General features: G+C 43.0%; 1 protein-coding gene across 4 annotated transcripts in view; it reads left to right on the top strand.

The window, feature by feature from the left end:
• DOCK1 (dedicator of cytokinesis 1) overlaps positions 1–26,907 on the top strand; it is a 251,333-nt gene that overhangs the window by 53,355 nt on the left and 171,071 nt on the right. For all 4 annotated transcript variants that reach the window (XM_085064608.1, XM_085064609.1, XM_085064607.1 and 1 more), the window contains exons 20-27: positions 1,218–1,307; positions 1,728–1,828; positions 3,655–3,789; positions 7,125–7,233; positions 15,529–15,599; positions 16,333–16,439; positions 21,440–21,567; positions 23,083–23,178. In XM_085064608.1, the coding sequence (XP_084920734.1) occupies positions 1,218–1,307; positions 1,728–1,828; positions 3,655–3,789; positions 7,125–7,233; positions 15,529–15,599; positions 16,333–16,439; positions 21,440–21,567; positions 23,083–23,178 (837 nt within the window). The remainder of the gene's footprint in view (positions 1–1,217; positions 1,308–1,727; positions 1,829–3,654; positions 3,790–7,124; positions 7,234–15,528; positions 15,600–16,332; positions 16,440–21,439; positions 21,568–23,082; positions 23,179–26,907) is intronic.

Below are 26,907 nucleotides of genomic sequence, written 5' to 3'. Positions count from 1 at the left end.
TAAAGGGAAGGCAGGTGGGAGTCGGGCTGCTTTTCCATCACTCTCACAGGGTGTGTAATGCCTCTTGTAGCTGCAATCTCGGGATCAGTTCCCTCCTGCTTGTTGAGATGCTTCCCCAGTTATACCTTGCCTTGTCTAAAAGGCAGAAAACTATCTTTACTGCATTTTACTTTCCTGTGAGGGTGGGGAGGCCCTGGCACAGAGTGCCCAGAGAAGCTGTGGTGCCCCTGGATCCCTGGCAGTGTCCAAGGCCAGGCTGGACATTGGGGTTTGGAGCAGCCTGGGACAGTGGAAGGTGTCCCTGCCATGGCTGGGGTGGCACTGGATGGGATTTATGGTCCCTTCCAACCCAAACCATTCTCTGCTGATTTGAGACAGGCCTGCTGGAACAATCCACACTTAACCCCTTCTTTCTCAACCCACCCTGAGCTGTGATCCATCCTGGCTGTGCCCTGGAGGAGCCCTGGCTGTGTGTGCCAGCTGGAGGAAGAAGCTGCTCAGCCCCACAATCCCATTGCAGCAGAACTGATGAGTATCTCTGGGCAGTGCATGGATTCCTGGCTGGCTCTGGGAAGAACTCCTGGAATGCCAGAGGTGTACAGCAGCTTTTGTCCCTGTGCTTGCCTGGAAGCACTAATCTGCTTCTCCTCTCTGTTGCACAGCTGGGAGTGAAGCCCTTCCCGTGTAGGTTGGATGAGGTTTGCTGGATGTTTGGGGCTGGGGCAGCAGTGTGTGCTCTGTTCCCATGGCTGCATGTGTGATCCCACCTGCAGTTGTGGCTCTGGGCTGCTGCAGCCTTGGGCAGGATGCTCTGTGTGCCCTCATGGCTCAGCTCCTGATTTCCTTGGCATGAGACTGGGTTGCTGGTGTGGTTTGTGCTCTGAAACACCAAGTTCTCAGCAATGCATGAGCCTGGTGACTGTGGTGAACATGGAGTTTTGGATCACTGTCATCAGTTAAAGTCCTTGTTCAGGTGTGCCAAGTGTGGTTTCTGACTCTGTTTTTTCTGTATGATTGGTAATGTGTGTATAGATAAGCAACTTCACTAAAAAGTAATTTGCTGAAAAGAAAAACGTTGGATTTTCCATTGATTTTTTCCATTTTTTTGCTAACATTTAGTATGACTTTACTTTAGCAAAAACACCTACAGCAACCTGTGTGGAACCTGAATTAAATTTTCCTTTGCGAATATGATGAGCTATGTTATTTATTTGTAGTTTCTTCAAGATACACTGGATGCACTCTTTAACATCATGATGGAGAACTCCGAGAGTGAGACCTTTGACACTTTGGTGTTTGATGCTTTGGTGAGTTTGCAGTGGGGAAGGACTGGAATGTAGAGACTGGAGTGGGAAATAAATGATCAAGTGAAGTTTATTAATGTAAAAGAAATGAGCTGTTACTGTTATTCCATTTTCAAGTTATATTTGATGGTTCAGTTGGACTTGATTCAGAGGGAGTTGGATTACATCATGTCATCCTCCCAGAAAAGAAGGAAGCAGCAGAAAGAAGGAAAACCATTCATTTTAGAGGCTGACAGCAGAATTTGGGACAGAAGCAGAACACAAATTTTTGTTATGAGCAAGAAGTTTTCACAGGAATGAAGAATATTAATATAGCCATAGGCTTTTAATGTCAGTAATGTCTTCTTCTCTGAAAAGACAGGTGAATGGACAAAGATGAGATTTTTCTGAGAATAACACACTAATTATGCTGTGTTTTTTCAGGTATTTATCATTGGGCTGATTGCTGACAGAAAATTTCAGCATTTCAACCCTGTCCTGGAAACCTACATCAAGAAGCATTTCAGTGCTACCTTGGCCTACACGTAAGTTGGAAAATTGACTTTTTCTAGTGTGGCTTGGGGAGTTTCTCCAGCTAATGTTATTTAATTACTTGTTTATGTAGCTTAATTGAGAATGTGCCCATGAGCTTGGGAGGGTTGGAGGGTATTGAAGAGGTCTGGGGATGGTATTTATTTCTTTCTTGAAATAAAAGTAATAAAACTTTCAATCACGTGCAAGGAGAAGTCTTGATTGCGATGAAGAAGGGATGATTTGACAATTTCAGGAATTGTTTTGTAAGGAAAACACAAACAATTCTCACTCATACTTGAGAAGGAAATCATGTCCATTTAAGGTGCTTCAGATACAGTTTGTGCATTAAATTGCCATTGTACCCTGGATTATGCACTTTACTGTCAATGTGGGGAAGAAGCAATGAAGAACAAAAAAAACAAAAGTCCATTATTTTTGTTGTCTTAAGTATTTTTGGACAGTTGGAATCTTTGCTGCTGCTTTAGACTGTCAGTGTTGGAGGAAAAATATAGAATGGATATCTTTGCAGTGCTGGTGGGAGGAAAGAAATCCAAACCAGGACACCTGAGGTGCCCTTTGCTGGTGCAGAGTCTCTATTAAGTGACCTGAAAATGTTCAAAAATACTGATATAAAATCGTGAAGAATCATAAAATCATAGAATATCCTGGAGCTCTGGCAGCCTCAGGCTGTGCCCATTCCCTGGGGGAAGAGCCTTTCCCAAATCCTTATTTATCCCAAAGGAAATTTGACCCTTCAGTCTCAATGTTGATAATTTGATCTCTGAGTTGCATCCTGTGTGTGCAGGGAGCAGAGGATGGATCCTCCAGCACCTGGGTTTCTCAGGGAAAGCTGAGGTATCCTTCCTCTGCTGGGCATGGAGAGAATCCTTCCCTTGTTGCAGAGCAGGGCAGAGCTGAATTCTGCCCTGATTGATGGGCATGGCAGACCCCTGCCCTCTCCCTGCCTTGTATTCAAGCAACACCCAGCTTGGAAAAAAAGTTCCAAGATCATCCAGCTCAACCTTCAGCTGTTGCCCTGAAGTAAAGAGAGGTGGCCTTGACAATATTGGAGTGCTTACTTGAAATTCTCAGGCAGTTTGCTGCTGTTCCAACAAATCCCCAGGCAGCAGGAGCTCCGTGAGCTCAGTGTTGTTTGCTGTTAGGGGAGAATAATGTTTACCTGGAGTGGAGGTTGGATCATTCACTGGGGCTGGGATGGTTTCAAATGGAATTGCTGGTGGTTGCATTAAAACCCTGATTTGTATTCATTGGAAGGGAAGGAGCCCAAATGGGATTATTTCGAAAATTGTTTCACTTTCAAGTTGGATAGGCTTTGAAATGGGGAATAAGGGAATTTCCAGCTGGTGTTAGATACTGGGAGAAATGAATTTCACAAATTCCAGCCCAAAATCCATGGGAAAGCTCTCTAAAGGGGAAGCCTTGTTGAGTGGAGAAACTCATTTTGTGTGTTAATTTTAACATGTTTGTATTTAATGTAATTATTTTTATTATTCTGATTATCATTATTATTAGTAGTAAGTGCATCTTCCTAACAGCCTAAATGTGAATATCCCTAAACATCCAGCCTGAGGAGATTTGCTGGATGTTAAATAAAGTTGGGGTCTGTGGTTTTTGTGGTTTTTTGTTTTTTTTTTTGCTTAAGAATAAGTTACAGCTACTTACCAGCAGAGCGAGAACACAATGAGTTTATTAGTTGAATAATTAATTTTGTGACTTTGTGGGTGCACAATTTTTCTTTAAACCTTTCAAAATGGAACTTTTTGAGAATGCTTGTAACTTGTATGTGTGGGATTTTTTTTTTGTTGTGTTTAAACAGAAAACTGACCAAGGTTTTAAAAACCTACGTGGACAATGCTGAGAAATGTGGGATCACTGACCAACTCTTCAAAGCCATGAAAGCCTTGGAATACATCTTCAAGTTCATAGTTCGGTCCAGGATCTTGTTCAACCAGTGAGTACAGAGAATACTTAAACTTCCCATTGCCAATAGTGCTCCAAAACTGCCAAAATCTTCCAGTGCCTCAGTTCAAATTGCTCAGTATTGCACTGTTTTAGAGATACTTGAAGCTGTGAGAAGTTATTTCAGGAGAAGGCTTTTCCCTCTTTAGCAGAGATGCGTATTTTCAGTAGCAGTGAATTGCTAAAATCATGATAGTTTAGGTCTCTGAACAATTAAAGCTTGCCACTGTTTGGGGAAACTTCTGTCACTGTGTTGTGTTTTATACCCAAGATGTTCCCAAAGTTGTAAACCAAGCTGATGAGATCTTCAGCTTCGCTTGGATTGAGTCCTTTTACTACTTGTTAGCAGTGGTAACAACCTTTTTACAAGGGATTTATGTGGAGCTCTTAAGTTCCCATCCCCACCACCCTTCTCTCTAATTTAGGGCTTGTAATTTATTTCTCTGGGAGCCCTGCTGTGAGATTCATAAAATACTGAATGTCACTGAGACTGGAGCAGGCCCTACAAATCACTTGAAAACAGAAAAAAAACCCCTAAAATAATCCCCTCTGGCTGCAGATGAGATTTACAGACAATCTGACCCTCCAGGACTGGCCATGGGATTTCCTGGTGGGAAGCACTAATTCACAGTGTTGGGGAAGACACAGCTCTCCATGCCAAGGGATTAATCAGCAAAATCAGGGAATGCTGCACGAGCCTGGGGTTTGTTCTGCTGCAGGGCTGAAAGGCTGCCTGGGGGGTGTGATTTGGAGTGATTAAAAGGCAGGAGTGTGGCAGGGCTCTGAGTGATTGCTGCTGCTCTGCTGAGAAATCACAAGCAGCCAGCTGAAGCTTTCATTACGAAATATGGCAGATTTTTAACTCCAGCAATAGGGTGGTGGGGCTGGATGGATGGAGCACTTGAGCAGTTCAGTTCTGGATAAATACGTGGAAGTTCAGTCAGTTAAAGCCTGGTGGCACTTGTGTTTGTTCACTGCAGCAGGGTTGATAAAGGCAAAGTATTCCAAGTGACCTTTAGAAATATCTTTATTTGATTTCCTCAGTAATGATCCCAGTGGCTGTGGTATATTTACAGCAAAATGTTCAAGGCAGTGCTGGAAGGGCCAACTGGGTGTAAAAAGTGGTTTTCTCTCAGCTGCAGAGTTTTTGTGCTTTATCAGGTATATTAAATAAAGAGATGTTATTAACTGACAGTAGGAACACATTTGTGACTAACTTGTTTATTTTTATTACGACTTCCTTTTTGAAAGGCAGAGCTTTTTGTCTGAAGCACTTTGATTTATTGGGTTGTCAAGTTTAGTTACTCTTTCTGTTGGTTTAAGTTTCACCTCTCTAATCTGTTCAGGGGGAATTGCATTATTGAAATGGGGACATAACAAGTATTTTGTCCTGCATAACCCCCAGTTTTAGCCTAAAAGGGGAATAGAAATTTGCACAGCAAAATAACACAATTTAGTGGTTATGGGTTTTTTTTTCCTGTAATGCTTATTTCCTCTGTGTCCAGGTAAAAATTGCCTTCTTCATATTTGGGGCTTGCAAAGGTTTAGGAGCACAGCAATAAAAATGATACACATTAACTTCAGTTTAAGGCAGCAGGAACATCCTGGACTCCATGTTTGTCCTGAAAAAAGCCCATTTCCAACTGTCATGTGTAGCTTTAGATGGGATATGGGGACACATATTTAGGTGGGACACTGGCAGTGTCCAAGGCCAGGTTGGACATTGGGGCTTGGAGCAGCCTGGGACAGTGGAAGGTGTTCTGCCCATGGAACTGGATAGGATCAGGTGATCTTTAAAATCCCTTCCAGCCCAAACCATTCCATGATTCTGCAGTCCTGGAACATGAGGAAATTTTACAATGTTTGTTCATGGAAAATTCCCGGGTGAGATTCTCTTTCTGAGCTGCAAACTACAATGAAGATGTTCCTACTGAGTTTAATTCCAGGAGAAAGTGGAGGAAAACAGGGGGGAGTTGAACTCTTGCTGGCAGCTGCTCTCATGGGTCCTGGTGCCAGGGGTTTGGGTGGCAGAGCCAGTGGAACCAGGGGTGGCTTTGGAAGCTCAGGTTGTATTGGATGAGGCTTTTGGAGGCAATGGGAGCTGACTGGGTGAAGATGGGGTTTTACTGGGAAAGGAGTCACAGGATGATGGAATGGTTTGGTTGGAAGGGACCTTAAAGCTCATCCTCTTCCTCCCCTGCCATGCAGGGACACCTTCCACTGTCCCAGGCTGCTCCAAGCCCTGTCCAGCCTGGCCTGGAAGTCCCAAGAGATGTTCATAACTCCCCCTGGTCGGATTTAATCTGGATTGCAGATCCCTTTTGATGTTGGTCAGGTTAAATCTGAATAACCCTGGTGGAAGTGAGTCCCAGCCAGGGGGAAGTTTTCAGGGATGATGTGGAGCCAGTGATGTTTTCCCTCTCATTTCCCAGTGAGGATTGTATCATCCTACAGCAGCACCAGAGCTGGTGCTGCATTAAAACTCCAGAGAATTCGGGGAATGCTCATTCCTGTGCTGCACTGAGCCAGTGGCCCAAGTTCCTCACCTTGGCTGTATTTTTTTTTTTTGCCTTTGGAGTTGCTCAGGTGTCTCTGTGCAGTTTTTACCCCCCTAAAGTCCCTGAGAAGGGAGAGGGAGGTCCCAGTGGGCAGCTGAGCTCTGAGGAATCTGCCTGAAGGCACAGGGACCTCTGAAGCTGAGCTGGGGATTAGTCATTGCTCTGTGTCAGCCCTGCTGACTCCATGGGAAACTGAGCCTGAAATTAGTGCTGAAACACAATTTAACCTCAGTGCTGCCTTCCCACAGAATAAAAAAAAGGACCTTTTTAGCAAAAAGAGGGTCGATAGGCTTTTTCTTGCTTTCCTTCACAGAGTTGAAGGTCACTCACCTTAGGCCAGTGGTAGATTTTAATGATTGCTGGCAAGTTGTCTGGCTGCTTTCTGCCTTCATCAGCACAGAGCTGCCTGGCAAGGGTCCTGGCAGACATCTGCAGGGTGGAGAGGCTGTCCCAGGGCTGCATGGGCACGAGGAATTGGGTCACTGCTCAGGGAGACACCAGGAGACCCAAACAGCAGGGCTGCATGGGGCATTTTACACAGAAAGCTTTGCCATAAAAATCTCTTGTTCCTGCTGGCCCAGCCTGCCCATGCTGTCTTGTCTTGGGGTTTTGAAAAATCTTGGTTCAGTGAAGAAACTTACAGAAATTCCTGAAAAAATGCAACACAGCAAATGGGCATCTATCATTTGATTGCTAAAAAAATCACCAAGAATTTAAAAAACTGTATTTCCATTGTGGTTTGTGCTGATGAAACCTAATTCTCTTTCAGACTGTACGAGAACAAAGGAGAAGCAGACTTCAGGGAGTCTCTGCTGCAGCTCTTTAAGTCCATCAATGAGATGATGAGCAGCAACTCTGATCAGACTGTCATAGTGAAGGTTTGTGCTTTCCAGACTTTTGCATCCTAAACCACAGCAGGGCAGCCCTGGAAGTATTTGCTTGTGTTTGTGCTTAAAAGCTGGTTTTACCCCAAACTAGGTTCGTGTTTGGTGCTTCTGCTGAAGGGTTTGTGACTGTATAAAGAACTTTTCTTTGAACAAGTGAGTCCATAGAGTCCTAGAATCATTGAAGTTGGAAAAGACACCCAAGATAACAGAGTTCAACCTTTAATTGCTTCAAAAACCCCACTTTTATTTTAAAAAAACCCTAATTTGTGTTACATGACATTTAGCTTCCATAACTTGTATAAACTTAAGGTATTTTTAAGGCATGATGTTTAAGATGCTGATGACAATGTAGAGCCTCATGTTTTAATGCACTTATTTCTATCTGAGGCAATTCAGCAACTTCAATATAGGATCTTAAACCCTAGTAGATACTTCAAAGGGAAAATCAGTAGTGGGTGAGAATGAAAGTTCCACCCTTCATCCCTTATCCCTTTTCTTGTGTCCCTTTAGAGCAGCATCTGCTTTTGATAACACTGGTTTATGGGATGGGAATGGAGTCTCTGCCCTCAAATGGTGCTGATATCAAAGAGCAGAACCACTGAATTATAGGACTGGTGGATTTTAGCATCCTGAGGAGGCTGGATACAAAAGTTAGTGGATCTTTTTCATCATGGAAAGCTACAGAGACTGCCCTAAACCTGTGTTTGATAAGCTGCACCTTGAACTTCTCCTTGTGGTTCCAACCAGAATTTATAACAAGATGCAACTCCTGACCCAACCCTGCTGAATCAGCTGAGAGATGATCCAAGGGGCTGAGAATTGGGGTAGAATTTGGGGACAGTTGGACTCCTCCTGCTCTGATATTTGCACAGACAGACAGTGGAAAGCCCTGTGCTGGTGGAAGAGGTTCCTGGAGAAGTGCAGCAGGAAAAGTGTTGAGTCCAGCCCTGAGTTCCTTTGAGCTCTGGGGCTCCTAATGCCATGCTGAGCACACAGCAGAGAGAGATAGTGGGGATAATGCAGCTGAGGTGGAATGTTTTAGGCAGAGAGGCTGAGACTGTATCATCTGATCACAAAACAGGGATATTACAAGTTTTGAGAGAGCTGCATTTTCATTTCATTGCCAGAGCATCTCTCCTGAATGGAAACGGGGATTGGAGGCTCAGTGTGTGCTGTTTTGGGATTTACCAACAGGGTGTTTGCAGATTGCTGGAGTGGAATGGGAGATTTCTGTTCCTGAGATTCCTTTGCAGGGCTGCTTCAGGAAGGCAGATGAACATGAGCTTTTTTCTTAAACAGTTTATACCTTGAGAGAAAAAAAAAATAATACCCTAAAAAATGAATTTGGTTGTGTTCACCTGAGATGTGGGAAGGAGAACTTCCTGGGCTAGAGAGATTTCAGTGCAATAAGGGCTGTGCTGGTTCAGGTTCAGAGCTCTGCAGACCTGGGCAGAGCACAGCTCCTGTCTGGGTCTGCAGGGTGGCAGATGAAGCACTGAGAGATGAGCCAGTGTGGGGTTAGGAGTGCTTGAGGATGCCTTTCAGAAGCCTTGACAGCCTTTCATTCTGTATTTATCGCTTTCATCTCCTCTGGACTCTAATTACTTCACTCTTAGAACACATAATTGTTACTATTGGCTTTTTACAGCTTTTGGAATTGCTTTTGTGGTGTTGAGGTATCCACTGGAGCTCTGCAGTTTGTGCACTCGGTAGCAATGTGTGATTCTCTTACACACAACCATTGAATAGGTAGATAAATGGGGTTTTTTTTTTTTGGGAGAGTGAGTGTGGATTCTGTGGATCCCACCTGGCCCTGCTGCAGGAGTGCTGGGAGGTGTCAGTGACTTTCCACAGAGATGCAGAGAGATGATCTTGGAGTTCCTTCAACCCAAACCTTCCTGGAGTTCTTGTGCTGTTGGATGCTTCACTGAAGTTTTGTACAAAAGCAGTGATTTTAAACAGATAAGTCCTCAGGTCCCTGTGTTGTGCAGGAAGATGAACAGATCTTGCTGTAGCAGTTTTTTTCCTCTGATTTTTATATTTATTGGGGATGCTAAATAAGTCTAGACAAAATAAGTCTGTTTGGAGAGAGATAAGAAGTTGTAAAGACCTACACAGAAAATTAAGGTGCTTTATGTTAAACTAGGCAGATATTTCTTTCACACATCCCAGTGTTTCTATTCCTCCTTGCAAAAACTGGAATTTGCCTTGCTGGTTTATCACCATGGAGCAGAACTGCCACTGGAAATTTTCTCTGAGATGTTCCCAACTTTTTTTGGGCTGGATATACTGGATTTTTTTTTTCCTATCTGTTGGGAGAGTAGCCTTCAAGCTGACACCGAATGAATGACTGCAGTCTTGTGTTCTTAGCAAGAATTCTTCTTTATCTATTCAAATATTTATGTCCTTGTGGAAGCTGATGAGCTGTTGGTGTCTGTGGGTCTTCAGCTTCTTAATATTTTGCATTTAAATTGCTCATTTTTTTTTTAATTTGAGTTTTTCAGGGCTTTGAGTACTAAGAAAGTTTCATCCAAAGAAAGTTCTCTGAATTGTACAAGGATTTAAGGGTGCAGAGCACAAAAAGTCTTGGAATCTGAACCTCTTTTAGGATTGTAGATATTCAAAAATTCTTAGGGTAGGGGAGAATTGATAGGGTTTCTATATATAAAACATTGTTAAAGTGTTATTTTAAATTTGACTGGTATTACTTCTGCTATGGATTTTTGCAATAAATAGGTAAAATTCCATATAATGTTGGAATATGATTTGAGCAGAGCTTTACTAGCACTTCAACCTCTTATAGCACTTTATTGGCACTTATACCTCTTGCTATTTTTGCTTTTTGTAAACTCAGATGTATTGGAATTAACATATTGAGGTGCAAGAATGACTAAAATCCACTTTCACCCCAGGCTATAAAGGCAGCAATAATCAGTCCTGTGGGTTGGAATTTGAGAAGGTGAAGAGGCAAAAATTGCAATGTTCAAAACAGCAGAGAGGGGTTTTTGTAGTTAGTTAACTAAATAAAATTTTTAGTTTTTTGGTGGTTTTTTTTATTTTTTTTGGTGTGTAATTGTTGTCTGCAGCAGAGACAGATATTTCAGGGCTGCCTTTTCCACTTGTTTGTTGAAGGTGTGGAGAGGGAAATCCAAGCAGCGATTTGAGCTGACAGATGTTTTGGTTGTTCCCTCACTGACAAAAACTCTCCTTGCATGCTGAGTGGCAGTGAGGAACAGCAATAGCTTGGGAAAGGGAAATTCCACTTGGTTTTTCAAGCATCAGTTCGATTTTTAAGAGTTAAACCTGATTCAATGAGGTGAGCAGCATTTGGTGTGTTCATGCATTTTTAATGCTTACAAGTGTACTGAACCTTCCTGGGTTTATTCCTGTTTTCTGCTAATTGGTGCATGATAATTATTTCCTCAACCTTCTCCTGCTGAAGCACGAGCTCAGCTGGAGCCTGAGAGTTTCAAGTTTGGATAAAAATGCAGATTTTCCTTAGTCAGGTGTTTCTGCATCTCTTGGGAGGCAGGGAGGAGGCAGCTGGAGGAAGGAGCTGCACCCTTCTGATGTTTGCTGTCCTGATTGCCTTCAGCATGGCTGGGAAAAGCCAGCCTGGGAGCTTGAAATAATCCAAATTGAGGAGGTGTGAGCAACTTGGTGTGTGTAAAATTATCCTGTGTGTGATCATGGAGAGATGGAATGGCAGATGAGACCATTTCTTGATGTGAATTCTCCTGTGCCTGGGGGTTCTTAATAATCCTGGTGGCTTTTTAAACACATTTCTCAGTGCCCACTCTGTACTTTAATATGCAGCATTTATTGCTTAAGCCACAGAAAAGTATTTAAATGAAGGCAGGGAAATACATTGCAAAGTAGCTGAGAAGAAAAGAAGAGAATGTTAATCTGCAGGGCTTTTCCAACAGGTGGAATATTTAATAACCATCCCTTAAAAATTAGCTCAGTGACAAAATGCAATGTGGACTGAGGTTTCTGTGCCTCTTAGAATCCATATGGGAAATACCTCCAGAAGATATTTCTTTGTGATCATGCTTTGGGTTGTTTTACACTGAATTTAGTGCCACAGGTGCTGCTTTGGTTGGGAATGAATAAAAACTTCAGTTTGTGGAGTGAGTCAGTGCTCCAGGCTGGGGCAAATCTAAAATCACTGTTCAGGTGTTCCTGGGTGTTGTTTCCTCCAGCTGCTGGGTTTGGGTTTGCTTTGGGTGAGTTTAATGGAATGGCACACCAAATAAAGCTGGGCTGGAAGGGAGGTGCTTTGTGCTGAATGACACAAAGGATGGAAATTACCATTAAAATCGTGTTCAAATGGAGTCGGGTAAAATAAATTTATTGCTTTGTCAAACAAAAGACTTCAGAAGAATGCACTGTGTTTGGCAAGGAGGTTTTGGGCTTAATTTGGAGACCAGGCGTGCTGATGGGAGTGAATGGCTTTGGAAAATGACAGTTTTAAATTAAGGATTTTTTTGCTTTTATGGACTACAAAGAGCTGAACTTAAACCCCAGAAAAAAAAGCTCAGAATACATTTTGTTTAATGCTTTGCAAATGTCATTTGGTCAATCTAATGACAACCTTAAGTTAGTTGTTTTATTTTTTTTTTTTAAACAGCTACTGCAAAGAAGCTTTTATAACTTCTTTTTTTCTCATTCCATTTATAAACCCAAGAATGGGATAATTTTCCATTGTTGCAAGATTGCTTTGCTATACTTATTTCTTTTCACTCACTAGTAACCCTTGTTATTATCACAGAGGTAATTTCTTTTTTGTACAAATTAAGAGATCTCGCCGTGTTCTCAACTGTGTAACAAACAAAAGTAAATGCATAAAATTCTTCTTGTTTCTGTCTATTATCCTATATATCAGAAATACTTTAAGATACTTAGCAAGGTTGCCCTGTATTATTTTAATGTGCTTTTATTTGCTTGATGACACAAAAAAAAGGCTTGTACCTGTTCTCCCACTCTTTTGGGAAGACATTAAAGAAATTTCCATGTAAAGGAGCTCCTTCTGGTAGTTTTAGCAATTGGGACTCTTTCTGTCCCAATAAATAAATAAAGCTTACTCTTAATTAAATATTCAAGTGTCAAAGATGTTTGAGGTTTTCCTCACCCAGAAAAAAAAAAACTGCAGGAAAAATTCCTTCCAGAATAAAGATAAATAATTCACACAAACTTTTAGTCATAGAAACTCCTTGAACTTTCAGATCTGGGCAATGTGCTCATTTTCCTCTTGGTAGATCCCATTCTTTCCCCATTTTTGTCTCATTAAACCTGTCTGGAAATGAACTATGAGTGAGAAAAGAGCAGTGTGGGCAGTGCAGGGGACTCTTCACTGATGTTCAGAGGGGACACTGCTGGGAATAACAATCCCACTGCACTTCTTATTTATTCTTTTGTTTTTTCATGTTTGAAGGGTTTTTTATTTCCCTCAAACGATCTTTTGATACCAACACCGAGTTCTTTACTTCAACAAAAATGTGATTTGGCTGCCAGCTCTGAAGGAGCTCAGGAGAACACAATTAGCTGGGAAATCATTAGAAACCCATCAATGAATTTATCTTAAAGGTTGCAAAGGGTGCTGCTCCAGCTAGAGAGCTGGTTGGGATGGTTTAGGGGATAAATTGCAATTAGTCCATGGAATGCTAAATCCTGGGAATTGCCATGCCCTGCATTGGCTGTTCAGAGAGCTGTGCCCATCAATTATTGCTTCATTCCTTCCACTTAAGGCAAAGCTGGGACTTCTCTGGCCCTGATGGTTTTCACTGAGTCAGTTGTGTTTCTTGGCCCAGTTAATTGCCTTTTTCACAGGTTGCCAGGGTATCCTTGAGGCACTGAGCAGTTCCATGGCTGGTACTGTGTATATATATTTATATTTTGTGTATATATTGTATATATACAGGAGGCTGTTCCTGCATGGAGGGAGTGGCAGCTCATGGTTCTTCCCACCTGGATGTGATTTCTGTGGAATATTCCCTTTCCCACCCAGATGTGGTGTTCTCAGAGGGGAAATTGATGTGAGGTTGGGGTTGGGAGTGGGAGGAGCAGAAAATGAGCCACAACACTGAGTTTGCTGCAGGCTGCCGTGGCCTTGCTGATGTCATCCTGAGCCGTGTGAATCACAATTTGGGCAAAAAAATCAAATTCTAATAATCCCCCCCAGCCAATAGAACAGTGAGTGTACGAGGAAATTCAACTCAGGGAGAATATATCCATTATTCATGCAACACGCTGTCTCATTCCTGCTTTCTCTCCTTTTCATCCTTCCCCTTTGCTGCTTTATTTGTGTGCTTTGTACTCCTGGAAATGACTGATTTTGTAAGTTGATAAGGGTGGGAATAATTTGTCACTCGTTTTGCACAAAGAGAGCAACCCCCTTGGGGCAGGGAAATTGTTATTGCAGCCCAGCTTGAAACTGTGTGTAATTATTGAGTGCATTTGGGAGGCTGATCTTGCCAGCTTTGGGTGTGCTCCTCGTGTGATCACAGGGAAATCATGCAAAAAGATGCTTGATTGGACATTAAGGTTCCTTGCTACTCTGGTTTTTTTAATGCTGGTTGGAATTTTCAAGTGGTTAAGGCTGTGTAACCATGGAATTAAGATTTTTGGCTTAGCTTGCCTTGTGCTTCTTGTGGAAATGAGGAATTGGAAGCTTTGTCCAGTGCTGATCAGGAGTGAAAAGTAATTAATTTCATTTCTTTACATGGAAGAAAAAAAAAAACCCAAACCAGATGCTTATTTGCTTTTTCCTGATGCTATATGAAAAGACAAGAGCAGGGTTTTTAATCTGCTGAATTTCATATTCCTCATTCCTGCATTCCGATATTCTGGGAATAACCAGCATTGCAATGGAGCTACTGCTCACCAAAAATCTACTTCAGCTGCAGCTTTAACAGAACAAAATCTACACCGAGAGCTCCTCTTTTACATGATTTAATACCAATAAAAAATTATTTTAATAGCCCTTTGCATTAGACAGATACAGATTTAATCACGGGGCTGCAGAGCTTCCTTCTCCCATCATCTTGTCCTATAATCGAGCCAGCTGAGGTGGGAAATTCAGAAATATACTTTCACAATCTTCTTTAACTCTCCAGAATTAAACTTTAATTGGGCTGTCCATAAAGCAGACCCTCAGTTGGTGCTAATTGTTGCAGCTCCAAGCTGTAAATGGCTGCTGTAAATAGTGTTTTGCCCCCAGTAGCTCGTGGAATTCACTCACATGTTCGTTTTTACGCTCCTGCCGGGGCGCGCCGTGCGAGGTTTTCATTCCAGATATAAAATGCAAGCTCTCTTTTAAGATGTGTTACTAAACATTTATTGCTGCCTGCCTGTGGATGAGCAGCAAATAAACCCTGGCTGCTGCCTGGGGTTCCTGCCTGGTCATTAGAGCCTGGTAGTTTCAGAACTCCAACCAAAATCCCTTGGACATTCCAGGGAAATTCCAGGGATCCAGGGGCAGCCACAGCTTTTTGGGAATTCCATCCCATCTCTCCCCACCCTCCCAGGAACAATTCCTTCCCAAAACCCAGTCTTAACACTGCCTTTTTGCAGTCAAAAATATATCTGTAATCAACAATTTGATTTTATCAATAAATCACAAATGCAAGTCTGGCTGTTCTGGTTTATATTTCAATTACTCTGAGTTTTTCCCTAGTCTGGTGCTCAGTGCCCACAAGAACTCCTAATTGTCTTCCCATTTCTCAGGAACAAAATGAGTAAGAATTGCTACAAACAGTTAAAATATTAAACATCTGTTTATGTCTTTCGAGCTCTTTCATGTGCTGTGCAGTGGAGTGGCAGCTGCAAGTTGAAGGGGAATTGGGAAGAGCCACGGTTTCATGAGTGGCTAGCAAGAATTTACTGCAGGGGAAAAATGATAATTAGGCCATTTGTTTAATTTTTAAGTAGAGCAGTGAAAATTAAACCCAAACAACTACAGCATGGCTGAGGAGGAGGATGGGAAAGTGCTTCACAGAAGATGGGGAAAAAGGGATTAGAAACCAAAAGGTTTCTATAGAATGTTGGAAGGAGCTTATAAATCTCTAATTTTGGTGTAAATTTTCCCAGTTTATGAACATTTCATGCCTCTCTCTTCTTTTAAATCTGTTAAAAGTTTGATTTTCATTGAGTTTCAGCTCAGGTGTCACAGAAAATGGTGAAGCCAAAGCCACCTCCTGATTCTCCTCTTGCAGTCTTTGCATCACCTTTAAACACACTAATTTTGGCCTTGAGTTGATTTTATTTTTTTGGTTTTGTTTTTTTTAGGGGGCAGCACTTAAATACTTGCCAGCTATTGTCAATGATGTGAAACTAGTGTTTGATCCAAAGGAACTCAGGTGAGTAGAGTTAATTAAATGTGGAGTGTTAACTTTATAGAAATCTTTATTTATATATATATATATATACACACACATGTAATGTATATGCACTCATAAATATATACAAATATATACTGAGACAATGAAATAGGAATCACCTGAGAAGTTTTATCACTTTTATTACATTTTTTTGCCCCTTGCAGATATTTTTAGGACCTACACAAAGGGCCTGTTTTTCTTAAAATAAGATGTGTGACAAACCTTGCAGTACAAATGATATAGCAAGAATTATCAGTCAGGCAGCTGACATCAAAACTCTTAAGCTGGACCATGGTGCTTCACTCTGTCAAGTATAAATTTCATGTAAATAATCAAATAATGAATAATTCAGTGAACCCTGTTGGTGGATCGATGTCTCAGTAGCTCATAAACACTGCAGGGTTGTTAGTAAATAAAAAGGGTAATAATGAGATGTTTAAGAAAAAAAGAAAGCAATAGAGAAACAAAACAGAAATGGTATTTCAGGAGAACTTTTAACTTAGAGAAAAAAATAATTACATTCAAAAACTAAAGAAATGTGTTAAAAACTATTCACGTTTCTCTGATTTTTGGGTCAATTTTTTTTCTGTCATAAAAAAATTAAGTTTGTTCATCCAAAAGCATGAAGTTGTGTATCCGGTTCTTCCCACTGGATGTTTTCCCATGGCTGGGATGGGGTTTAATGGATTTTTTCCTTCCCCTGTGTGTGCAGCAAGCTCTTCACCGAGTTCATCCTGAACGTTCCCGTGAGCCGCCTGACCATCCAGAAGCTCTACTGCCTCATCGAGATCGTGCACAGCGACCTCTTCACCCAGCATGGTCAGCAGCCAGGCCTTGGCTCCTGCCAGCCCTCTGCCCTTCCTGACAGCCCAGGGACACCTTGGGGTCTGCCATGGGAAGGGCAGGGGGATTTGGGATCAGAGTGCCAGAAGGTTTTGGGTCGGAAGGTTGGGTGTGGGTGGTTTGGGTGGGGTTTTGGGTGGGGGGGGTTTGGGTTGGGGGTTTGGGTGTGGGTTTTGGGTGGGGTTTGGGTGTGTGGTTTGGGTTGGTGGGGGACCTTTGGGATCAGAATCCCGGAATGGTTTGGGCTGGAAGGGATCTTTGGGATCAGAATTCTGGAATGGTTTGGGTTGGAAGGGACCTCTAGGATCAGAATCCCAGAGTGGTTTGGGCTGGAAGGGACCTTTGGGATCAGAAGCCCAGAATGGTTTGGGTTGGAAGGGACCTTAAATCCTATCCTGTTTCATCCCCAGCTCCATGAACACTTTCCACTATCCCAGGTTGCTCCAATCCCTATCCAACCTTGCCTTGGACATGAGAAAATCCTAATTGACACTGCAAGTTACAAATGGGAAAGTGCAAAATTACAAAAAAATTGTTATTTTAAAAGGGCACAAAGCAACCACGTGATTGGCCTCTGTTGTGATTTCATGTTGGGGTTGATCAGAATCATTAATTCAGCTTTTGTGCTCAGTGAACTCGTGTGGGGGAAATGGAGGCTTCTGATCTCTCTCCCCTGAAGCTGTTCCCTGGCTGGAGCAAAGCAGCCCAGAAACTTTTCAGATGTGCTGCTCATCCATGCCTTATGATTTTCTCCTTTCCCATTAGTGGGCCAGTGAAAGATGAGTTCAAGCACTTGTCCTGCAGATTTCCTCCTTTGAGGTGAACCACTTGATTCCCTTTCAGGCTGGCTGCAGGTTAAACTGACCCAAACCAAGTGTTTGTGTGCTGGCAGGGAAGGTAATGAGGGAGCAAATAGGCACTGGTTCAGTGAGAAAGGAGATTTGAAAGGGTTCTTCTCTCAGATCACAAAGGCTGGGACCCACTGAGTGCTGATAAAACAAAATTTTCTGGTTCCAATTTAAAAAATCTTCTTGGTGGATTGGCCTTGTGGTGGTTTTATACCACTTAAAATCTCTGGAAAATAAAGTTTACCAGCTGTGTCACCTTGTTCTTGCTGCCTTAAGAGTGTAGAAATTTGGTTGAAACAGCAAGTCCTGACTTTATCCTTCACTTTTGAGATGGCGACTTTTGAAATTATTCAGCCCTGAAGTGCTGGATTTTCAAGGAGAAAAAGGAGGAATGCAGGTGGAGTTGCTGGTGTTGGGGCTTAAAATGATACTGGTGTCCCAAAAGACATTTTAACGTTTCCTGGGTGATCTGTGCATCAGTGTTACTCCTTTGCTTCATTCCTTCTCACCTCACTGTCTGCATTATAATTTTCCCTTCTCCTGGCTGCTCTCAGATTGCCAGAATTTCGAGGCAGAAGTCAGTGCTATCAGGTATCATCCTTTACTCTCTTGGGAAGGAAAAAATGGACATAACTCAGATAAAACAAGAAATTATGAGTGTAAAACACCCTCCTGAGACAGGCTAGAGTGGCACACGGTGCATTTACCATATTAATTTTTGACTCCCCTTGTGGAAGCAGTTTAATTTTCAGAGGGGGAGGTAGGAATTGTGTGTTGCTGCTTTGTGTTTCAAACCTCACTCTCCAGCTCAGCCCTTCAGGGTGCAGGGAATGGTGTGGTCCAGCATTATTGAGCTCCTGAGAAATGTAAATGGCTGTGTTTTAATGGAAGGGTGATTAATCAGGGCTCAGGGCAGGTTTGCTGACAGAACAGTGCTGTTTAATGGCTCTGAGATGCTATCAGGAGCTCCTAACCAGGGTTTTGCTGTCACTGCCTGGGAGGAATGGCTTCAGTCCAGCAGGCTCTGCTGGGTTGGGATGGGGATTCCAGGCACTGTGCTAACCCAAACCATCCTGGGGTTCCCAGGGTGTCTGGGGTGTTTGATGTGCCAAGAAACAAAGTGTTTTCTTAAAAGCTTCTCTTGCCTGTGGTATCACAGAATCCCAGACTGGTTTGGGTTGGAAGGGACCTTAAAGCCCATCCAGTGCCACCCCAGCCATGGCAGGGACACCTTCCACTGTCCCAGGCTGCTCCAAGCCCCAATGTCCAGCCTGGCCTTGGACACTGCCAGGGATCCAGGGGCACCACAGCTTCTCTGGGCACCCTGTGCCAGAGCCTGCCCACCCTACAGGGAGCAATTCCTTCCCAATATCCCATCTAAAGCTATCCACTTTCAGCTCAAAGCCATTCCCTGTGTCCTGTCTCTCCATCCCTTGTCCTCAGTCCCTCTCCAGCTCTCCTGGAGCTCCTTTAGGCACTGGCAGGAGCTCTGAGCTCTCCCTGGAGCTTTCCCTTCCTCTCCCCTTCCTCTCCCCTTCCTCTCCCCTTCCTCTCCCCTTCCTCTCCCCTTCCTCTCCCCTTCCTCTCCCCTTCCTCTCCCCTTCCTCTCCCCTTCCTCTCCCCTTCCTCTCCCCTTCCTCTCCCCTTCCTCTCCCCTTCCTCTCCCCTTCCTCTCCCCTTCCTCTCCCCTTCCTCTCCCCTTCCTCTCCCCTTCCTTCCTCTCCCCTTCCTCTCCCCTTCCTCTCCCCTTCCTCTCCCCTTCCTCTCCCCTTCCTCTCCCCTTCCTCTCCCCTTCCTCTCCCCTTCCTCTCCCCTTCCTCTCCCCTTCCTCTCCCCTTCCTCTCCCCTTCCTCTTCCCTTCCTCTTCCCTTCCTCTTCCCTTCCTCTTCCCTTCTCTGAGCACCCCCAGCTCTCCCAGCCTTTCCTCATAGCAGAGAGACTCCATTCCTCTGATCTTTTCACTGTAATTCTTCATCATCATCATTCTCTCAAGTTTGTGTCTGAAGCCCCAGTTGAGCTGGGAACCTTTCATAAACACTCAAATTCAGTTGAAAATAAATGAAAGCCCTATCCACAGCCTTTTTAAAATTTAGATTTTTCTCTCCCTTACTCTCTGGGTTGGAGTTCATTACTAAAATGGAGTTGCCTGGCTTTCCTGCTTCTCATTGATTCAGGAATTTTAAACTGATAGAGAATATTTTTGTATAAGCTGTCAACTAATCCTGGATCCTGTTGCACAAATGAGATTTTCTTTTCTAAAAGCAATATGCACTACAGGATTGTGGGCTTAGAGAAGGCTGGCAAATGCACAGAAAATTTCATCAGCCTATTTCTGGTGGAGAAAAAAGCTCCAATTCTGTGCTTTGAGAGGTCAAGGAAGATTTATTTGTGTCTCCAGAGGAATTAAAATTCAAAATACATGAGTTGGTGAAGCTTGAAGGATCTGGGGGTGAGAGGGGTGTGTGTGTGAAGCAGTTTGCAAAAGCATTTTGCTTCAGTGATGTTGTTCAGTGATGGATATTCAGTGGGAAATCTGGGGAGTTTGGGACCTTGGATCAGAATGGACTCTGGTGGTGCAGTTTGTGTATCTTCAAGGAAAAAAAAAAGATGTAGAAGTTTTTAAATGTTTTTTTTCATATTTATAAACACAAGATAAATATGAATATGTAGTAATTATAGAAATGTTTCCATAGAGAAGTAAATGCATGTATAAATAAATAAATAACTCTTATCCCTCTTATCACAATATAATAACATTATATATATAAAATTTTCACTCCACTACTTAAAAACTAAACGAAAAGGCATAAATATAATTTTTCCCTGAGCGTGGAGGAGTTTAATAATAACTTGGTGCATATTTTCAATTCCACACGTGGAAGTGCTCATGGTTGGGAGTTCAGTGAAGTGTCCTATCCTTGCAAACGTCAAGGTTTTGGTTTATGTAAACAGTGATTTGTCTGATTTGTTTTGTCCCACGGAGTTGTTTGGATTCTCTGTTGCTTTGCTTTCCAAATGACTTCCAGCTGATTGCCAAGTGAGCTGTGGAGCTGCTGTAGTTTGAAGGAGAAAATCCAGGGATTTCTCCATGAGGAATTTGAGTCTGTGCAATACTAGTAGACAACATCCACCATTTAGGAGTTCTCACTGTTTAATTACGACTCAGCTCACATCTGTGCAGTGGAACAAAGTTCCTGAGCACAGGTTAATTTTTTTTTGGCCACATGAACTAAATCTATGTAGATAGAACTCAATCCCTGTCCATCCCCAGGTGGGGCTGAGGTGGGAACGAGGAGCTTTGACAGCTCCAGCCAAGAGAACTGAGAGTTCTGTGCTGCTTGTGTAACTCCAGCCTGAGCCCTGTGACAAATCAATTAGTTCTGCCTTTCTCAGAAATGCAGCTTGCCTGCCTTCCCCATTGATCAGAGCAGCTCCAGCCGCTGCAACTCGGAGGTGACTCAGATATTAAACTGATCTCTGCCCTCTGCCTACCGGTGGGGCTTAGCAGGGCCACCTGACATCCTCAGCCCTCTAATTAGGAGCCTTTAAAGTTATTACAGTCTGATTCACCTCCCAGGCTGTGCAAAAACATGTTCTGTGCCTTTGCTGGAGTGCTCAGCAGCTGGGCCTTGGGCTTCTTCCCCTCCCCTGCATTTGGGGATATTTTATATTTCACCACCTGCCCTGTGGGGTTTTGCCTAATCTGCTCTTTCCTTTCCATGTTAGCCCAAAATGCAGGGAGTAGCATATCCTGGAGTTTGACAAATGCAGAGCCACAAGGCTGTGACTACAGAGCATCTCTGGGGCAAACCTGCTGGACAAGGCTGTTCATTGGGCTGACTTTGATATGGATAATTAGTAATTAATTTTGACCTGGTGATTCCCTCCATGGAAGAGATGAATACTTGAGCAAAGAAGGGAATTTTAATTTTTTTTTTTAATAGGAGTAAATGGTCAAAGGTTGAAGCAGTTCAGAGGCAAAAGCTTTTAAAGTGAGGTGAGCTTTTGGTCGAAAAGCTGGAAATCAATTCTTTTTTCCCAATTTTTTATGTGTGTTATGTAAGCACTGAAGCACATCAGCCTGCAGGCCCTGAAAGCTGTGTTTGTAACCTCGTGTTCTGTGTGCAGACTGCAGGGAAATCTTGCTGCCAACAATGACAGACCAGCTCAAGTATCACTTGGAGAGACAAGAAGATCTGGAGGCTTGCTGCCAGTTGCTGAGTAACATCCTGGAAGTGCTGTACAAGAAAGACGTGGTGAGTGTGGGGTGGCTCTGGGATGAGTAACACTTCACAGAAATTGTTTTAGTGGAGTGAATTAAGCAGCTAACTCTTGATGCCTCTGACTTCTTTTCCTTTTTTTTTTTTTTTTTCCTTGTAATACAGCCTCCTAACCAGTTTTTTCTAACTCTTTCTAGTTTTCCAGTGATGAGGATGTGTTGTGTGACATCTCACACATCACATCCAGCACAGCATTTATTCTGTGGCACATCCTATACAGCTTTTCTGGTCAGGGAGTGGGTGAATAAATAAATATCCCTAGGGGTTAAACCTTCCTCATTTATGGTCTTCCAGGTGGAAAATGTTTTGTTGTAGTATTTTTTTTTTTTATTTTTCGTTTCTCCCGTGGGCATTTTGGGAAATGTGCATTTGAGTTGTATTGTTGCTGACATGGTACCCAGACTTGCAGCATGTGTAACATCCCTTTTTTTTCTTGCATAATAGCCTCTTTTTTGCTTTCTCTTGACCTCAACAAACACACAAATATTGGTGCTTTGCCAGAGAGCTGCCGTGATTTGATGCTCTCCTAAAATTTGGGCTGCTGCTGCCTGAACCTTCAGTCCTGTGGAGAATCATACACTAATTCACTTGGAAAGGACCTCGGGGGTCAGCTACTCTCATCCTAGCCAACATCTTCTTTAATTGTGGTTTTTTGGGTTTGCTCTGAGTCTGTTTCTTTGTGGAAGTAGCTCTGTGTGGCTGCTTCAGAGAGGAGGTTTATTGCAGGAGGAGTTTGGTTCTGGCAGCTTGGCTGCTTCCTGTCACCCTTTGTTGGCTGCATTCCTCTTTCTCCGTGGTAGGAACTCACCTGCAGCTCCAGCCTCTCCCAGCAGGAGCAGCTCCTGGGTGAATTTCTGCTGCTGATGGATCGTTCTTCAAATATGCAAATCCGTTTTTCATCTGTGAAGTAAAAGATGGGAGCAAAGCTCATCTGTTCCTTTCTCCTTGTTTCGTTTTTCGCTTCATTTTCTGCCCATCATTCTGGATGAGGTTTCTGGACTTGGCCTTAAAAGCTGCCTGGAATAAATATTTCATTTTCAGCTCTTTCAAAAGTAGTGGTAGATGGCTTCTAATGGTGACTTGAAACAACTGACTGAAATTGGCAGTGCCATAATGAAAGTTTTGCTTTGCTTTTCTCGTGCTTTTAATTGAGCTGTTGCAGAGCAGCCCCCCTTGATTGGCAGTGCCTGTGGGGGTTTGATGTTGGAAAAATGACTTGGAGAAAGAAAATTAATAGGTAACTAAATGTCACAGGCTGTATTTCCAGGGACTTGGCTTTTCATTGCCATTGTAACAACACATTTTAATTTATCAGTAACACGTATTAACAAAATACACTTTGTTCAAATCGGAGCCTCATTCCCTGCTTTTGATCAACAGCAAGTGATGTTTTATTTAATTTTCAGCAGACAGATGGCCTGCAAGGCAACACAAATAGCTGTGTTGGTGTCTGTGGTGTGGAGGCAGCACTAATTTATTCCTCATCCTCAGGGCCCAACGCAACGCCATGTCCAGATAATCATGGAGAACCTGCTGAGGACTGTGAACAGGACGGTGATTTCCATGGGACGAGACTCTGAGCTCATTGTAAGTGTCTCCTGATGTAAACTCCAATCCTCTGGCACATCCTCCTGGCCCTGCCTGAGATAGGGATGAAATCCCAGGTGACCCAAAGCAATCAAATCCTCCTCTTGCTGCCTGTGTGCTCAGGAAGCTGCAATGCACTGCCTGCTAATTTTGCTGGGGTTGACACAGGGAGAGAGGAAAAAAAAAAACCTCTTGAAAAAGATGTGTGAGCAGGTGATTAGCCAGGATTGATATGTGTGTGTGCACCAGAATGATGTGGGATTGGTAATTAGCCAGCTGGGAAGTGTGGAAATGAGAGTCTTGGCTGTTTGTTACTGCATTGCAAGCATTTACTTTTCTTTTTGACAAAAAACGGAGCTAACCAAGGGAAGTGTTCAAATGATTGAAGAACAGAGCCTGAAATTATTCTTTTGCATACCTAGAGGAAGGACTTTAGGTTACTTACCACTGTGATTTTAAAGCCTGACACTTGGCATTTTTCAACTGTCAATTAATTAATATTGGACTAAATAATGAAAAAAATAGTGAGGCCTGTTGATATCTGGAATGAGGATAGATCTGAGAGTTTTTGGGGGTCTCCCTGTGTGTTTTTGGGTGTCTTCTTGTATGTTTTTGGGAATCTCCCTGTGTGTTTGCCTTTTCCTTGTATTGTTTCTTAGCTGTCTGCAAGTGGCAGTTGATCTCTGCAGGAAACTGGTCATGGTGGGCCAGGTTTGTGCTGTGGCTGAGCATTGTCCCTGTTTGGCTCAATGCACTGATTTCTTCCCTACAAAGGGGTTAATTGTTGGTCAGAGAGATGAGTCCATCAGCAGCTTGGTTTTTGGATCTCCCCTTTGCTTCCCAGTTTAAATGCTCTGTTACTGCAGACAGTGATATTTGACTTTTTGAAGGGCTCTGTGTCCTCAGCACATCTTCCTTACCTGCTGCTGCTCATTTCCTTGGCATGTCAGGCTGCTTGTCTTGGCAAATCTGCAGTTTCATTTTCTCTTTAGTGCATCAGCCACTGGCTCAGTTTTGGCTTTCCACTTGTATCACTTTGGGTGTTGTTGGAAGGAAGGGCTAATGGATCAGGAGCAAGAAATCCCAGAATCCCAGACTGGTTTGGGTAGGAAAGGACCCTAAATCCCATTCAGTGCCACCCCTGCCATGGCAGGGACACCTTCCACTGTCCCAGGCTGCTCCAAACCCTGTCCAGCCTGGATAATTCCAGGAATGGGAAATCCAAAACCTCTGTAGGGAAATGGTTCCAAGCAGATCATTCCTACAGAACATTCCAGCTCTGGGATGCAATAACAGCGCAAGGAAGTTGAAAGACTTGAGTGTTATTTGAACTTCCTCAGTTTCAGTCGGAACGCAGATTAATTATTGTTTTGATGAACATGATTCAGGTGATATTTAAAAATGTTAATTATGCCTTTTGCAGTTACCAGGTTAGATTTGGAAACTCGTGTGTGTGTGTGTTTTAACTCAGTGCAGTGGTATTAAAGTTCTCCATCGTGCTCATGAGTACAGCTTGGAAGCCCTCCATGCACAGCCTCTATAATCAGCTAATGAATACTGATATTTCAGGGTGTTTTTAATGAGTACTTCCTCCCACCTTACAGTGCAGTCTTTGCTGAAAAGATTCTCCTGTTAAATAACCAGCAGCAACTCGTTTTTGTGGTGTCAGCAAAGTAGGAGGAGTGAAATGCATAATGATAATAATAATTAGGAAGCATAACCTGACCTCTCTTGGATCAGATTTGGGTTGGCATGATGCATTAATTTCTCTTTTTTTAGTTTTACCTGTAGTAGTGAATTAACCATACAGGATGACTGGAGGGAAGGAATTAGAAATACCTTACAGAGCCATAGTTAAAGTTACGATAACTTCTTGAAAAAGGTGCAAAATATGGGACATAACAATTTTTAAATTCTATAAATATAATTGTATTAGTGTCCTAAAGCTGGCATGTTCTTGGAAAAACACTTACTGACACCATGTCCATCCAAAACCTGATGTTGCATAATGCAGTTTATGAGCAGTGGAGGAATGTCAAAAATTTAAGTGCTCAAGTGAAAAGTTTTAATTACAGGATGTGCCTTTTCTACAGCATTGACCTGGAAAGATTCTCCAGTAGTTCCCTTTGGCTTTGCACATTTGGTTTTCATTTTTTCCTCCTTAAATATGAGTTCCTTGATAAAATCAAAAGCAAGTTTTGTCATGTACCTTGAAATAAGGGATCAGTTGCAAGAACTAGATATTAAATAAAATGAAGTAAAAGTGATTAGTTTAAAATCTGGTTTGACCATAATTTTGGTAGGAGGAGAATTTTTAATCCTCATTGGTTTGGACTGTTTTTTACTCTGGAAGCCTCACTGGTGATTTTTCACTTGATCCATTTGCTGAAGTTTCTGTGTGTGTTATTTATATTTATTTAATCACTCTGTTATTAGTGGAGGCAAGAGCAGGAGGCAGCCTGTGGGTGCAGAGCTTTGTCCTGCTGCTTCAAACTGCCTGCTTTAGGTTCCTTTTGCTGCTGCCCTGAGCTGCTCCTGCTCCTGGCACAGTGAGAAATCACCTGGAACAAAAATCACAGCAATCTTTCTCACTGGAGAACATGCTGCCTGAAGAAAAAGCAAACGGAGCAAACTTCCTTGAGCCTTTGGAAAGGTGATTTTAAACCATCTCTTTCCTTGCCTGGTGGCTTTGAACAGCGTTGGCTTCCAGTGAATCAGCAGCTTGGCCTTGTTCAGGAAATGAGGATTGAGCAGCTCCAGAAGGATCCATGGCTGCTCCTCCTCATGCTCAGCAGCTCAGGATGAGCTTCATTTCCAAAGCCAAGGAAACTTTAATGTCTGAAAGGAGCTTTCCTGGCCTGAGGGAAGATTCCCTGCCCGTGGCAGAGGGTTGGAACAAGGTGGTGTTTAAGATCCTAACCCAAACCATTCCATCATCCTGTGCTTTTCATTTCCCAAGAGTGTGTCCTTAGGGAGAGAGGCTCTGCACAACATCTAGGGGTGTGTGGGGAACAGTCAGGGCTGAGATCAGGGGAAAAGGGATATTGGATGTTGGATATTGGGATGGGTGAGGAGGGAGCAGTGGGTAGACAGACTTTGTGGTGTTGCTGGTGAATGGAAAGTTGCCCACATTGCTGCTTTCCCCCTCTCTGCTTTGGGACAAGATGAGGTGAAAGCAGAACAGAAATGGTGCAGGAGCATCAGGAAGGGTTTGTGGTGAGAGCTGGGATCTGTCTGAGGTTCCTGGGAGAAGATTTGGAAGGAGAACCTCTGTGGGGTGCAGGTGGCACTGACACAAGGAGCTGGAGCATGGCAGAGTGACAAGGGCCAGGGAGAGCAGAGAGTGTGACATTGTGTGAAAAGAGTGTGCAACATTTATTTTGTTTGGAAATATCTGGGTTTCTAAACCATGTCATGTGGGCTGTCCTGTAAACAGTTTCATTTTTTTAGTTAAAAACAATATAAAATCCATGAAGCACAGGAGTTTTTCCACGTGAAACAATAGCACTTCCTTCCTGGTGCACAGGATCACCTTCCCAATCCAACTTCCAGCAAAGATTTCAGGATTTGCTCCTGTGCAAGAGCTCTGAGCCCTCTGGAAGGTTTACTGGGAGTTTTGAGCTGGCCATAGATATCTTCTGCGTTTCCATTCCCATTTTGACTTCCTTTTCTTGCTCTTTGGGGAAGAAAAAACAAACCATTACTTCCCTATGGATAGTCAGTTGATCA

The sequence above is a fragment of the Lichenostomus cassidix genome, chromosome 6, assembly GCF_008360975.1.
Source record: "Lichenostomus cassidix isolate B80296 chromosome 6, HeHo_3.0, whole genome shotgun sequence".
Lineage (NCBI taxonomy): Eukaryota > Metazoa > Chordata > Aves > Passeriformes > Meliphagidae > Lichenostomus > Lichenostomus cassidix.
This window is presented reverse-complemented; position numbering and strand designations above follow the sequence as displayed.